This window comes from Pholcus phalangioides, unplaced genomic scaffold (genome assembly GCF_987345545.1).
Source record: "Pholcus phalangioides strain wild (caught in Gottingen) unplaced genomic scaffold, Ppha-v1.0 ptg000002l_1, whole genome shotgun sequence".
In the NCBI taxonomy this organism is placed as follows: domain Eukaryota; kingdom Metazoa; phylum Arthropoda; class Arachnida; order Araneae; family Pholcidae; genus Pholcus; species Pholcus phalangioides.
Window position 1 is genome coordinate 14,372,911 of NW_028301595.1, and position 12,490 is coordinate 14,385,400.

The 12,490-nt window shown below is 41.5% G+C and overlaps 1 protein-coding gene across 1 annotated transcript; it reads left to right on the forward strand.

Moving 5' to 3' along the window:
• The first annotated feature begins 361 nt into the window (after nt 1–361).
• On the forward strand, nt 362–8,442 carry Tpt (tRNA 2'-phosphotransferase). Its single transcript, XM_089238547.1, has 2 exons — nt 362–676; nt 6,384–8,442. The coding sequence occupies exons 1-2, from the start codon at nt 434–436 to the stop codon at nt 6,738–6,740; spliced, it is 600 nt and encodes a 199-aa protein (XP_089094673.1). The 5' UTR covers nt 362–433; the 3' UTR covers nt 6,741–8,442.
• The last annotated feature ends 4,048 nt before the right edge of the window (nt 8,443–12,490 follow it).

The following is a 12,490-nucleotide window of genomic DNA, read 5'->3' on the forward strand; positions in this document are numbered from 1 at the left end:
ATCCCAATCATTACTGAATTGACTAAATTTCATGTAGTGCAAAGAAAAGTAAATCGGTAATCTTTTGGTGCCAATGATTTCCAACAAGTCGATTTTGGGCAAACAAGAAAAAGGGAGCTACTTCAGTTTCAATTTAAATGCATCGTCCCATTTTTCCTTGAACAGAACAATTTTTTAATAATTAATATTCGGCTGAGTCATCGTTTTAGTGAAAATGAGCACGGGTTGTATGTATGGTCACATAGTTGGTTGAACTAGATAGTGGACTTTGTTTTTGTTTCGGCTACATATGCTGACATTAATAAGACAGTTTGGTCGTTACAGCCGACAGCTTTGCATAATTCAATCGGAATCAGAAGACAGTTGAGTCACAGCCGTCTATGTTTATCGTTCACAAACGCGTCTGCGAGTTTCGTCCTTTCAAACGTGATTGATGGAGAAAGACGATGTCAAATTGTCGAAATGTCTTTCGTGGTTGCTTAGACATGGCGCCAGTAAAGAAGGTTTAGCGCTGAACGATGCCGGTTTCGTTGAAGTGTCTCGAGTACTCGGGCTGAGACAATTCAAAAAATACACAGAGGATGACATCAGACGCGTTGTCGACCTGAACGACAAGAAACGATTCTCACTCCATATCGATGCGTCTTCCGGTTCACTCAAGATCCGAGCTAATCAGGTATCTACAAAAATTAATTAATTAATAATTAGATAATTAGGAACCTTATGCGCGCAACCCAATGCCCGCGAACCAAATGTGGGCCTCAGAGTATTCTGATGATCGAACCTAATTTTGTAGAAATGAACTAAGCGTCACATTTATTATAGATTGCTTAAGTTACCCGCCATGCATTCCTGTATTATTAATTAACTGACCCGCTGCACAGTGCCAGATCACTTCAGTGACCCACGGTGCAGCTACAGGTCACTCAAGTGACCCACAGCATATTTAAATATTGCTTAAATGACCCGTGGCGCATTCTCAGTACATTTAAGTGACCCGTGGCACATTTGGAGATCACTTGAGGGTGATAAAAGCAGTATAAGCACCCTTCTTGGCACTGCTTTGGCGCCGAGTCTAATGTAACCCCGAGAAAGGGAAATAAAGTTTTTTTTTACCACTCATCAGTTTTTTTTCCCCATCTTGAATGGCACAGCAATAATCCATTAGAAAGAGAAATAATCCTTGGGCCACATGCACATGAAATTATCCTTAGGACACTAACACGTAAATAACTCAAAATGCGCATAATAAATCGAAATAATCTAATGGAATTGAATGAGCGGTAAATTCATACTACCAAATTTTAAAAATCATGACAATACGGAATTAAAATCTTAAGTGGTTGAAATTACTAGGCCTCAGCCCAACAGAAGCCATTTAACACCGTCAAGAATTTAAAAAACTGGTGCTGAAACATGACTGCGTGCAGAACATCCTGCAACAACGCGTGATGGAAGTGAAATGACACGTAGTTCGCAATGCATTAGCGCAGAAAACGTTTCGTCCAATGACTAACAGGTGCATGCGAATATGCAAATCAGTGGCTGCACCTGTAGGCCAAACTTCGTTCGGGCTTGGTCGCTTCGCTCCTCTGGCCATTAAAGGGAGCCTCTGCCCCTGGCCTGTAATTATCAACTATGTTTGCACCACAACCAGAAACATGGCAATATCACTTCACTAAGCAGGATACATGGCAAGAATATTTCCCTAAGCTGGAATAAAGCCCTAGCAGACCGAGAAGACAGTATAATCCAGTTGAGACTGAAGGTAAACAAACGTTTTCGAGGTGCCACAGTTGGCGACTTTCTGAAGGGGTCTAAACTGCATCCCACCCATTTTGGAGACTAAGAGTGTGCAGTCGCAAGCAAGTACCTACTTATAGCATTGTAGAAGGTTCCAGAAAAATAACTTTGCCCATGTTCCTATGATGGTGTTTAGACAGCCCCTATGGCAAGTTGTGGCATTTGCCTTGGGCAACAATATTTAAACAGCATATATTTTACCCTCTATTGCACCATCCACTAATTCCAGTTTTCCCACCGCCTTTCACCACCCCATATCAAATTGTGCCTTGTGGGCACTTTTCCCCCTGCGTTTAGACTGACCCGTTCATCTGTGTTCTCGCTCTCACAATTCAGTTTACAGTACAGCAGTGTTTTTCTATTTTCTGCCATGGTCCCCCCCCCCTCTAAATCATGTTCCTCCCCTTGTGAGCCCCCTCATCCAGAAGCATGGGCAGAGATACAAGCCTCCCCCCAACAGAAAGACTTGTTCGGGTGGCCTATACATACAGGGCATCCATTAAAAGACCCTATTTTTTTAGAGTAGACTACAGGTGAAACCAGTTATCAGAAAAGTGTGAAACTTTGTGAAGAACTTTATGATGTAATGGGAATTTGTTTTGCGAGGGGGGGGGGGGGGGAGAATATCAGTTGTACATGTCGCAACCAGGGAGCATTTTATTAAGGAATGAAACATTTAGACAAACGTTTACATTTTCAACAATTGTTAAGCACTTACAATTGTTACTGCAACAAAACCTGTTCCACATGATAGCCATCATTTTCAGATACTATGTGAAATTGCAAGATGGCATATTCCACAACTGATCGAAGTGTGTGCGGGGAAATGTTCAGCATTTGGTGTGAAATTCTTCGTCTGAGGTAAGTAAAGTTCTGGGATTGTCATGACTTACCAGATGTTTCAAATCCTCCCAAAGTCTAAAACCACATGGATTAAGGTCCGGATCTGGGAGGCCATAGATTAGTGAAGTGCCGGCTAATGGCACGTTCTTCTTAAAAATGTGTTTTAAGAACATTTCTTAACGCACACTGCAATGTGTGGAGGAGCTCCATCTTGCAAAAAGATTGTGTCTGCAACGCAGTGACGTGCTTGCAGAACCAGAACAATTTCGTTCTGTAACAGCAATGCATATCACTTCCCGGTGATCAAACATGTCACTGGACCTGTAGAACGTAACTCTTCGTAGAAGTAGGGACCAAGAGTAAATGATGCAGTAAATCCACACCACAAACTTTCACTTCAAAACAAACGTCACCTTTGGTGAATGCAACGGAACCTGTAAGATAGCATACAAATTTTCTGGTTCCCAAATTCGGCAGTGGTGAGTATTGACTGCAACATCCAAGTAAAAATGTGATTCGTCTGTCCAGGGGATATTCCAAAGCCATTCTGAATCAACTCAATGCAAGCTAGAAACTGCAGTGAGAACTGGAGTCAAGCATCATAATCATGTGGTAACAACCGCTGCACAAGTGAAAGTTCGTGTGGATAATAACAGAGGATATTCCGCATGATCTTATGGACAGTTGAACGTGGCCTATCCAACGCCTGTACTACACGCCTGACACTACCACGAGAATTTGAAGATCTGTCCTCTTCCACCTGAAGCAAAACCTGTATTGCATCTATAGAAACTGGTCTTCTTCCTCTTCCAGGACAAACAGCCAAGGATCCTGTGTTTTCAAATTCTGTTATCATACTTTACTTCGAAGGTTTTTTACACTCATTGGACCTTTTCGAATCCTCTTCCAAGTCCAATATTTCTGTAGAGCAGTTACTGCGGAATTGCTGTTTTGGTAAAACAATTTGACCAAGAAAGCGTGATCTCGTAAACTTATCGTCATTGTGAGCAGCAAACAAATTGAGAAACAAGATCTCCACGAATGTTTCTAGGTTTCATAACAGCTACTGCGTGACATCACTTAAATTTACATATTTACTGCAAGTATTCAAAGTGAAACGCCCTCTGGGTGCTACGCATGCAACTAATTTTTTCCCCATGAAACAAATTCCCATCACTTCATGAAATCTTCCACAAAATTTCACACTTTTCTGCTGACTAGTTTTGCCTGTAGGCTACTTTAAAGCAGGATATTTTAATTATGGACGGCCTGTCTATGTGTGTATATGGAGGTTCTGAAGGGGCATCGTTTTTTGTTGCCCACCCAGACTTTTTCAAGTCCATTTATTTATAGTGAGATTTTGTATTATTTGTATTCAAGTCCATTTTATTTATTTAAGATCGCAAATTCTCCTATGTTAAAATATGGTCAGCCTAGTACTACAGTGATGCAATTTGAACCCAATATCCAAATACTTCTGCTCCTGCTGCCATCTATCCAGAAATTCGCGAACTTCATTAATGAATCACGAACAAAATACGACACGTGCTGTCACCTATTATTAAGAAAGCAAACAAAAACTATCGACTAGTATCATTTCTAAATTATAGATGGCAGCAAATTCATGTTATCAGGATATTTTTTTTTTTCCACCGCTGGTCAAAGCCGTACGAATTTTTATGTCAACAAACATGGCGGCCCGGCGTGTTGAATTTGCAATTCATGCTCCGATGGAATATTCGTGACGATTTCGTAATGCCATCGATGTAACTGCTCCCTGAAAAGCGTCACTTGAAAAAAAAAAAATGCGCCAATGGCTGTCTAGATCAGCGTTTCTTTTTTTGCCCGTGGCCCCCTTTGAAGTATATTTTTTTTTTCTCGTGGCATCCCCAGACCCCTCTCGGCGAGCCCTACCAGTCTTCGACCCTCATCTAGAAGCAAGATCCTTTATACGTATTGAATTGATTTTTTCAGTGAATTTATACTGAATGGAAATTTAGCAAATAAGATTGGCCTCCAGTCCAATGGCCTAGAATTTATTGAGCTCCCCGCTAGTCCGAGTTCTATTCAGGACCGTCTCAACATCATGGGCCCCCCTAGGCAAAGTGATGCTATGGTAATCCCATACTTAGCCGGAAACAAAAAGACTACGTATTTCCTACTTATTTTCAAAATTTATTGTACCAGTCGAATCCCGTTTTAACGAATACCGTTATAGCGAAAATCTCGTTTTAACGAACACTTTTCTAATCCCTCAAATAACAACATAGAAACAATGCAAACAACCTGAAATTCCTTTATAACGAAGTGATTTCTCCGGTCTCTTGGAGTTCGTTATAACGGGATTCGACTGTACTATACAAAATATCATAAGGTGGGGTCACTTATGGACATGAGACCCCCCCGGGGCATGACCCCTCACAAAAGTGGGACTGACAGAGCTGCAGCCCGGGGCCTCACATGGTTTCCATCATTTTTTGTTTTTCACCCTATAAATTTAATATAAAGGAGGGGTCCTGCGAAAAACCCCCATCCTGGGGAACCTGCTGCAAAATGTAGGGGGCGAGGCCCGGGTGGGTCCATAGATACGAGTTTTTTTTTTATAAATATCAGATGGCAGCAGCTGTTTCATAATCGGTTTAATTTTTTGAATGATGTCTTCTTAGTCTGTCGATAGATGGCAGAAAAAGGTCCGAATGTTTAAACGTTGATTCTTGAATTAATATTCAAGAACTGAGCGAAAATAAATTGGTAGAGGGCCCCATAACTTGGTGACCTGAAATTTAAATAGTATATAGGCCTATGTATCCAAAGATGACTGAACATTTATTAGAACATTATGACTGAACATTTTGTCAGCAGATCAGAATAGTTCATATCTTAAAAAAGGGTGGTTGAGGACGTAAGCAACCTTCAAACCCCCCTCCCCCTTTGTCATCAAAAGTTCGCAAATCAGAAACCCCCCCTTCTCGCCCCCCTATGCTGACGTAATACTTGAATGACCCCTAATAACTTTGCCCGGACGCTGTTTAGACGCCTCACTTGCCCAGTGGGCAAGTGAGGGCGCCAAAATTTAAACAGCATATATCTCCATCGCAGCGGTCCTTGAAATCCACCCTTCCCATTTCAAAATCTTTCCCAGTGGTCACTCACTATGGTGTGCCTCTGGGTTTAGACTGCCCCGTCCGTCCGTGTGTGTGTGTGTGTTTTCGCTCTCTCGAGTCAGTGAACAAACAGCAGTGTTTCTCAGTTATCGGGCATGACCTTCCCTGAATCATATGTTCTTCCCGTGGGCCACCCCTTGAGGGGCCCCCACTCTCATCTTTTCTATTATTGAATTTATTTTTTGAGTATATTTATAGTGACAGAAAAAAATCGATCTCCGAAACTCTCAGAGAGTTCAGCGAGATTCCCTCTTGTGAGGTGCAGTTTCCATCACTTCTGTGGCCCCGGGCACATTTCCAGATCACTCAAGCAGCTCGTAGCATATTAGCATATCACTTGATATATCCGAGTGGCCCGCGGCACATTTACAGATCACGTAAGTGACCTGCGGTGCAGTACAATTAGGTAGCCAGCGGCACTTTTTCGGGTCACTCAAGCAGCCGGCAGCATATTGGCATATCACTTGAGATCCGTTGAGATGGCGTTTAGAAGCTCGTTGTTTTTAACAGCTTTTGGTGCAGGTACCCTGTGAATGGTTTTTTGTAACCTATTCATTCCTTTATTTCCCACAGGGGCATTCCATTCCCGTGAAGGAAGACGATTTGATGACGGCCCTCACTCACGACACCGTGCCACCGATTTTATATCACGGGACATACAGAAGGAGCTTGCAGAGCATACGGCACGAGGGCCTACATCGCAGGAACAGGAACCACATCCACTTGACGAGCGCCCTCCCGGGTACAGACAGCGATGTCATCAGCGGCATGAGGAGTGACTGCGACGTTTTGATAACGGTCGATGCCCTGAAGGCCATGGAGCAAGGAATCTCGTTCTACAGATCTGAAAATAACGTCATTTTATCGCCGGGTAATTCTGAAGGTTATATACCACCTTCTTGTTTCATCGCAACGCGGTTTCGGAAGTAAAAAAAAACTAGTCACACTGCTGTGAATGCATTTCAATACACAGGGTGTCCCTGGGAATCTATTACCAAAATGGGGGGGGGGGGATAGAACACGTCAAAGAGCAAGCGATTTTTCGAATGAAACCTAGGGTCGCAACTGACTTACTCGATAGATACGTGCATTACCAGAAGTCCTCATAATATGGCAACCTCGGCAACCTCGGTCACGTCATGAGATAAGGATTTCCAATCATTGGCAAATTACACTAAGGGGAAAAATAATATATACCACCCTCCCCTTTTTTACCCTATCTAACGGTATTGTGTGCGGGGGGGGGGGGATATTTTTTCTCCTCTCATTCCTACAGTTACTTCTCCCCATCTCCTTTTTGGCTCCTGTGGCCTAAATTGCTTGTTGACACCCGCTGAAAATAGAAGTCATTTGCGATCAGTGGAGGGGGTTTATGGTTTTTCCGCCTGTCTCTTATTCTGGTCTTTTGATCGCTCATCGACATGGTACCTCGCTCTCTGGGTCACTCTCATGCACCACGGTGCTCCCTTAAGTACCAAGAGTGCTCGATGTTCGTGTCCGATTTCGCGCTCGCAAGCACTTGATCAACGTTTCAATTAAACGCTTTGGAGGAATTTCATTCAAAGATTGAAATCGTCGCCATTTCACGCATTCGTATTTTAAACTTGTCTTAACGGTGCTTTTGTTTTGGTGATGGCTACGGGCAGTACTCGTGACTGGAAAATGATTGAAGACGTCTGGCCTATGGCTATATCGCAGATTTTGCCTCGTTTCTCTCATTCTGGTCTTCTTTTGATCACTCATCGACCTGGTCTCTTGGTCACTCGCATGCTTGCAAACTCTCTCTGGACCACTCTTTTATTCACTCACATGCATGCAAACTCTTTAGGTCACTCGTTTAAATCACTTCTGACCTCTAAAAATATTTAGTTCTTCAGCTGTCTTAGCAGTGGCGGATTTATGGTTTTACCGACTAGGGGGCAGCGCAAAATTTGCGTATTCTATTCTGCTAATTTTCCTTGCCTTAGGCGCTTGACATGCACCCACCTTTTACTTGATTTTTGCCGTGTTCACCCACCCGGAATATCCCAGAGCTGCGCAATTCTTTATTTATTTATTATTTTTTTCGTATCTGTATACAGTTAAACTCAGTCATAATGGCATTCGAAAGGCCTCGTAAAAATGTCATTGTGAAAGAGGCTGAATTTTTTAGACACTGAGATTTTATCGTGACAGCATAATGCTACCCTGAGCATATGGGGGTGGGGCGAATGTAACGGACCCTGTTTTTAGGGCCTATAGTCGTTATATCGAAACAAAAAAGATTTTTTTTCCGAAGTTGTTGCATTTCCTTTTTTTTTTAATGTTGAAAGTGAGGTTCAATTTACATTATTCTAGTCCCCGATATTGGCGTTATAATTGAGGGACTTTATAACCGAGTTCGACTGTGCCTATAATCGGGATTTTCTCGATTGTTGTAAGACTTGGGTGTTATACATTCGAAATCTATCCAGAATCTCATGGATTTTTCAACGTTGAGCAACGCCTTCTGAATCTCATTAAAATATAAACCCGTCGTTATACATGTAACTAGTCAAAAATTGTCTTCCGTTGCGATTTGGTTGTGAGAGTGTTTATGGTGCGTATTGTTATTGGTGTGGATGATAATACAAATTAAAATGGTTTTTCATGATTGCTTATCCATTACTTTTGTTATGTTTTACAAGTTGCTGATGTATTACGTGTACGCCCCAAAGCAGAATATGCCGATATCTGCAACGTACGTCTCAGAACAATCAGTTCTACTGCAGAACAACCCGGAGGAATTTTAAGAAAAGTGTAGAAAACACTGTGATGGGAATTTTTACCGCAGAACATTCCCAGTCAGCGAAGGCCTCGTTGCAGAACAATGCAAAACATTCTACTTTGGGATGTGTACATATTGCAACTCTCCCACTCTAATTAGCGTGCGTATGCGTGACCCTAACGTATTTATGTTGTCCTCATTATGTGCGTTTCATATTATAGTGCTGCGCTGCCATCTTTTTTCATATTTTGAAGGGGAAAACGATAAATGCCTGGATTTTCGTGTTATCTATCGTCTTGGAGGTCTGCCTGCTAAACAAGCGGATACGGCTCCTTGAGCGGAAGGGACGAATCATCAAAGACACTTTCGATGGTTCGCCTCTTCCGTATACTCCCTTCTGTATATTGAAAGGGACTGGAGGGGGAAGATTGTCCCCTTTCACCCTATGCCAATATACTACAATTTTTTTATTTAACGTGATTGGGGTATCCGCCCATGGGCTGCTTCCTGTAGGGAGACTTTTTCACAGAAAACCAACTTTAGAAGAACACCACCGTTCCTCCGACGGAGTTCGCACCTAGATCTTCAATGAAAAGCCATGGGGGATGCCTACTCGACCGCATATCGGCAGGAACTGTCGTCAGTTATTTTCACTTAATTAATCCTCATACATCGATAGAATTATACAGTAAAACTTCCATTTCATATTTATTTACTACCGAATGAGCTGTGCCGTAAGTGTCCATGGGCGCACGTAACACTGAATGAGCGTACCTATGGTTGTGCGTGAATTTTAATGTGCTGCCATCTATTTCTCAAAGTATGAGTGAAAGTGTGATGATTGAATATTTTTGCCATTATATGTCTGTTTGCGAGGCTTTTTATAGCGGGGAGATCGGCTGGAAGTCAGGAACAGCGGAACACCAATTTCAGCCGATCATCTACTGTGCCGCCAGTGGGATACAAACCTGGGTCCTCGCGATTGAGAGTCCAGTACGGGTGCGGTGTATATAAATATACAATTCGATGCAATTGTATGTACCTGTATATTTATATACACCGCACCCGTACTGGACCTGTATGTACCTGTGCGTTGCATATAAATCTAACTTCTCTCTGCGGAGAGGTTTTTTTCTAAGGTGAGGGGTGGACCGACTTAGCGTTCGCGCCTCGAGAGAGAGAAGTCGTTAACCACAGTAAACCAACTTCAGCCGGACACAGCCGGTTATTTGATTAATGACGATAATATCTTCGTGCTTGAAAAATTACGTGCAAAGCAGACAGAAAATAAAAACTTGTCGAGGAGAAGAACACCGATGAGTATGCATTTGTTTTCTAAACAAAGAGAGAAACGAGACAATATTTAAAAGTATATAAATATTTTACAGGATCATGATTATAGCATTCACGATAAAATTTACTCCAATTTCTTTCATAGTAAATTTTCGAAGTAAAATTTCGCGCGACATCAAAAAACTATACAATGTATGTTTGTGATTTTTCACGTCTCATAACATACACATGACATATCGGTGACTGTATTTCAAATTGTCTTTGATCTACATCCATGTATATTGGAATGGAGTTTGACGTCATTGAGAGTAAATCGAGAAATAACGAATCAGAATAAAAAAAAGTGCTTTCTTTTTTCCTTTCTTAATTCAAGAGAACACTCGTCACAACTATTCATACAACAGAATGAGATTCCTTTCTTTTGTCTTCATGTTTTCTGTACATCCATTTCTTCATGGTCCATTTTCTTGTTTGGCTTCCCGGAACGTTCTTCCTCGATACCTGGGCGAGACAAAAACAAAACATTGGATGAAATAACGGTCATGCAGGTAGTCCAATAACTCTACCGCTAAAACATTTTTTTTCCCCATTGTAATTCTACGGTCGTAAGTGACCTTTTTTTCTCAGTGAATTTGGAATTTAACCTCTTTCGCGTACAGGCTTTTGGCAACAAATGCGGACGATCTCTATTAGAAGTATCGGCTATAGATCTGGTAGCTCTTAGTGCACGTGCAAAAAATTAAGAAGGGAAAGAAAGAAAAGCCGGGGAAGGGACAGTACACAGATAAGTGAATAGGCCTACAGTAGATTTTTTTTTCTCTCGCTTTCGCCTTCCCTTACGTCAGGGGTCTTCAACTCATGGCCAACCGACCATTTTTTGAAAATAGCTACTTTACATTGAAAAACGCATTAAATTCCAAAAGAAAATTCGTTAACCCAACGATGCATGATTTTTTTTTCCATAATTATTGAAGCCTTTAGAAAGCTGGGAAAAATATTTAAAAATATATATTCCGAATTGTACTCCTTATACAGGGTCTTCAAGAGGACGTAAAATCACATATAAAATTAATGTGTTAAGGTATTATTACTACTTTCCAAATATATAACTACCTTTTATAGTTCAAACTATAGATAGAGAAAATAAAAAGTGCAAATAAGTCATTTCGACCATACAGTGCGCGATTTCCTTTTTTGACAGGTGACAGAAGATTTAAATTTCTTTTTTTAGTTTTACTGACACCTATGAATGGCTTTCGAAAGTAAATTAAAAATGGGAATAATGAATGTCCCAAACACGAAGTTGCCAATTGGCAACGGTAAAAGAAACATATTTAAAGTAGATGTTGCCAAATCTGCAAAGGTAGTAGTAGTAAGGTAACTGTAGGGTTAGAGCGCTGGCCACTGAAATCTGTACTGCTGTACTTAGAAATGTTAGAAACTTCAAATATTCAATAGTAAACCTGTTTGGATTTGATACAATAACCCTTTAAGCATTTTTTAAACTCTTCCTGATCCGCATTATAACTGCCATATTGGAAATAACACTCAACCTTCTACAAATTTCCACTTATTTTCAAGAAGAATTGTTTTCTCCCGATTGTGAGTTGATAAATGCTTCTCCCCCACCCCTCAACAAGAAAATTGACTCCGCCCATCGCTTTTATTCCCTCACTATGATACAAAGATACCTGCCATAAAGTGTGTGGCTTTCTAGAAGAAAAATATTTTTTCGTATTATTATATATACTTGGCATATCTTCCTCTAGTGTGCTGAAAGGAGCGGGAACACAGTTTCTCTTTCTGTTATCTAACTCTGAATAAAAGCTAACTGCTGCCCACGGGCGGGTGATCGATTGGAGGGGGAGGAAAACAGTTTCGACTGTTGAAAACTACTTCAACGCTTACTTGGGCTCGTCGATGTCGAAATTAAAGCGTTTTAAGAACCCGAAATACAGTCAAACCTCGTTAATGAGTCACTCTCGGAGAGCAAAAATATGACTTAGCAAGCGGAGTGACTCGTTAAACGGAGTAAGCCATAGCTGTGTTAATTCCTGCCTGAGAACACTTGGGACTTCCAAAAAGTGACCCTGAAAGCGGAGTGACGTGTTAACCGGGTGACGCACTAACGAGGTTTGACTGTATTTCGGGGGTGACTGAAATAGAGCAGATCAAGTTTGACGAGATATCTCGGGATTGCCGCTGTAAGAGTTACAAGGGCCGTCCTAACGAGTTCGGGGGAACGGTAGCCAAAAAAAGTCCTATGGCCTACGTTTCCATTTTGGATACATATTTCGATACATATACTGCACGTACTATCAATACCCCTCAAATTTTAGCAGTAACGATTTCGCAGTATTGACGTTATCAATATAGCAGCTCGACTCACTTTCACTTATCAGTTTCCCAAGTCCTGGTCCTTCCAGGACGCACGCTGCAGCAGCACTCCGTCTACCGTGTAGACCGGCTATGTTCTCTGGTATCTTCCTTATTCTCGGTGGCGATTGGTCATCGTATAACAACAATGACTCCGAGCAACTCTCCGAGTGTTCGTCATCTTGAATGGGAAGAAAAAAAAAACATGGTTAAATAAAAAGTGTTGTCTTTTTGAGAGTATGTGAGCACACGAGGCTGACCAAAA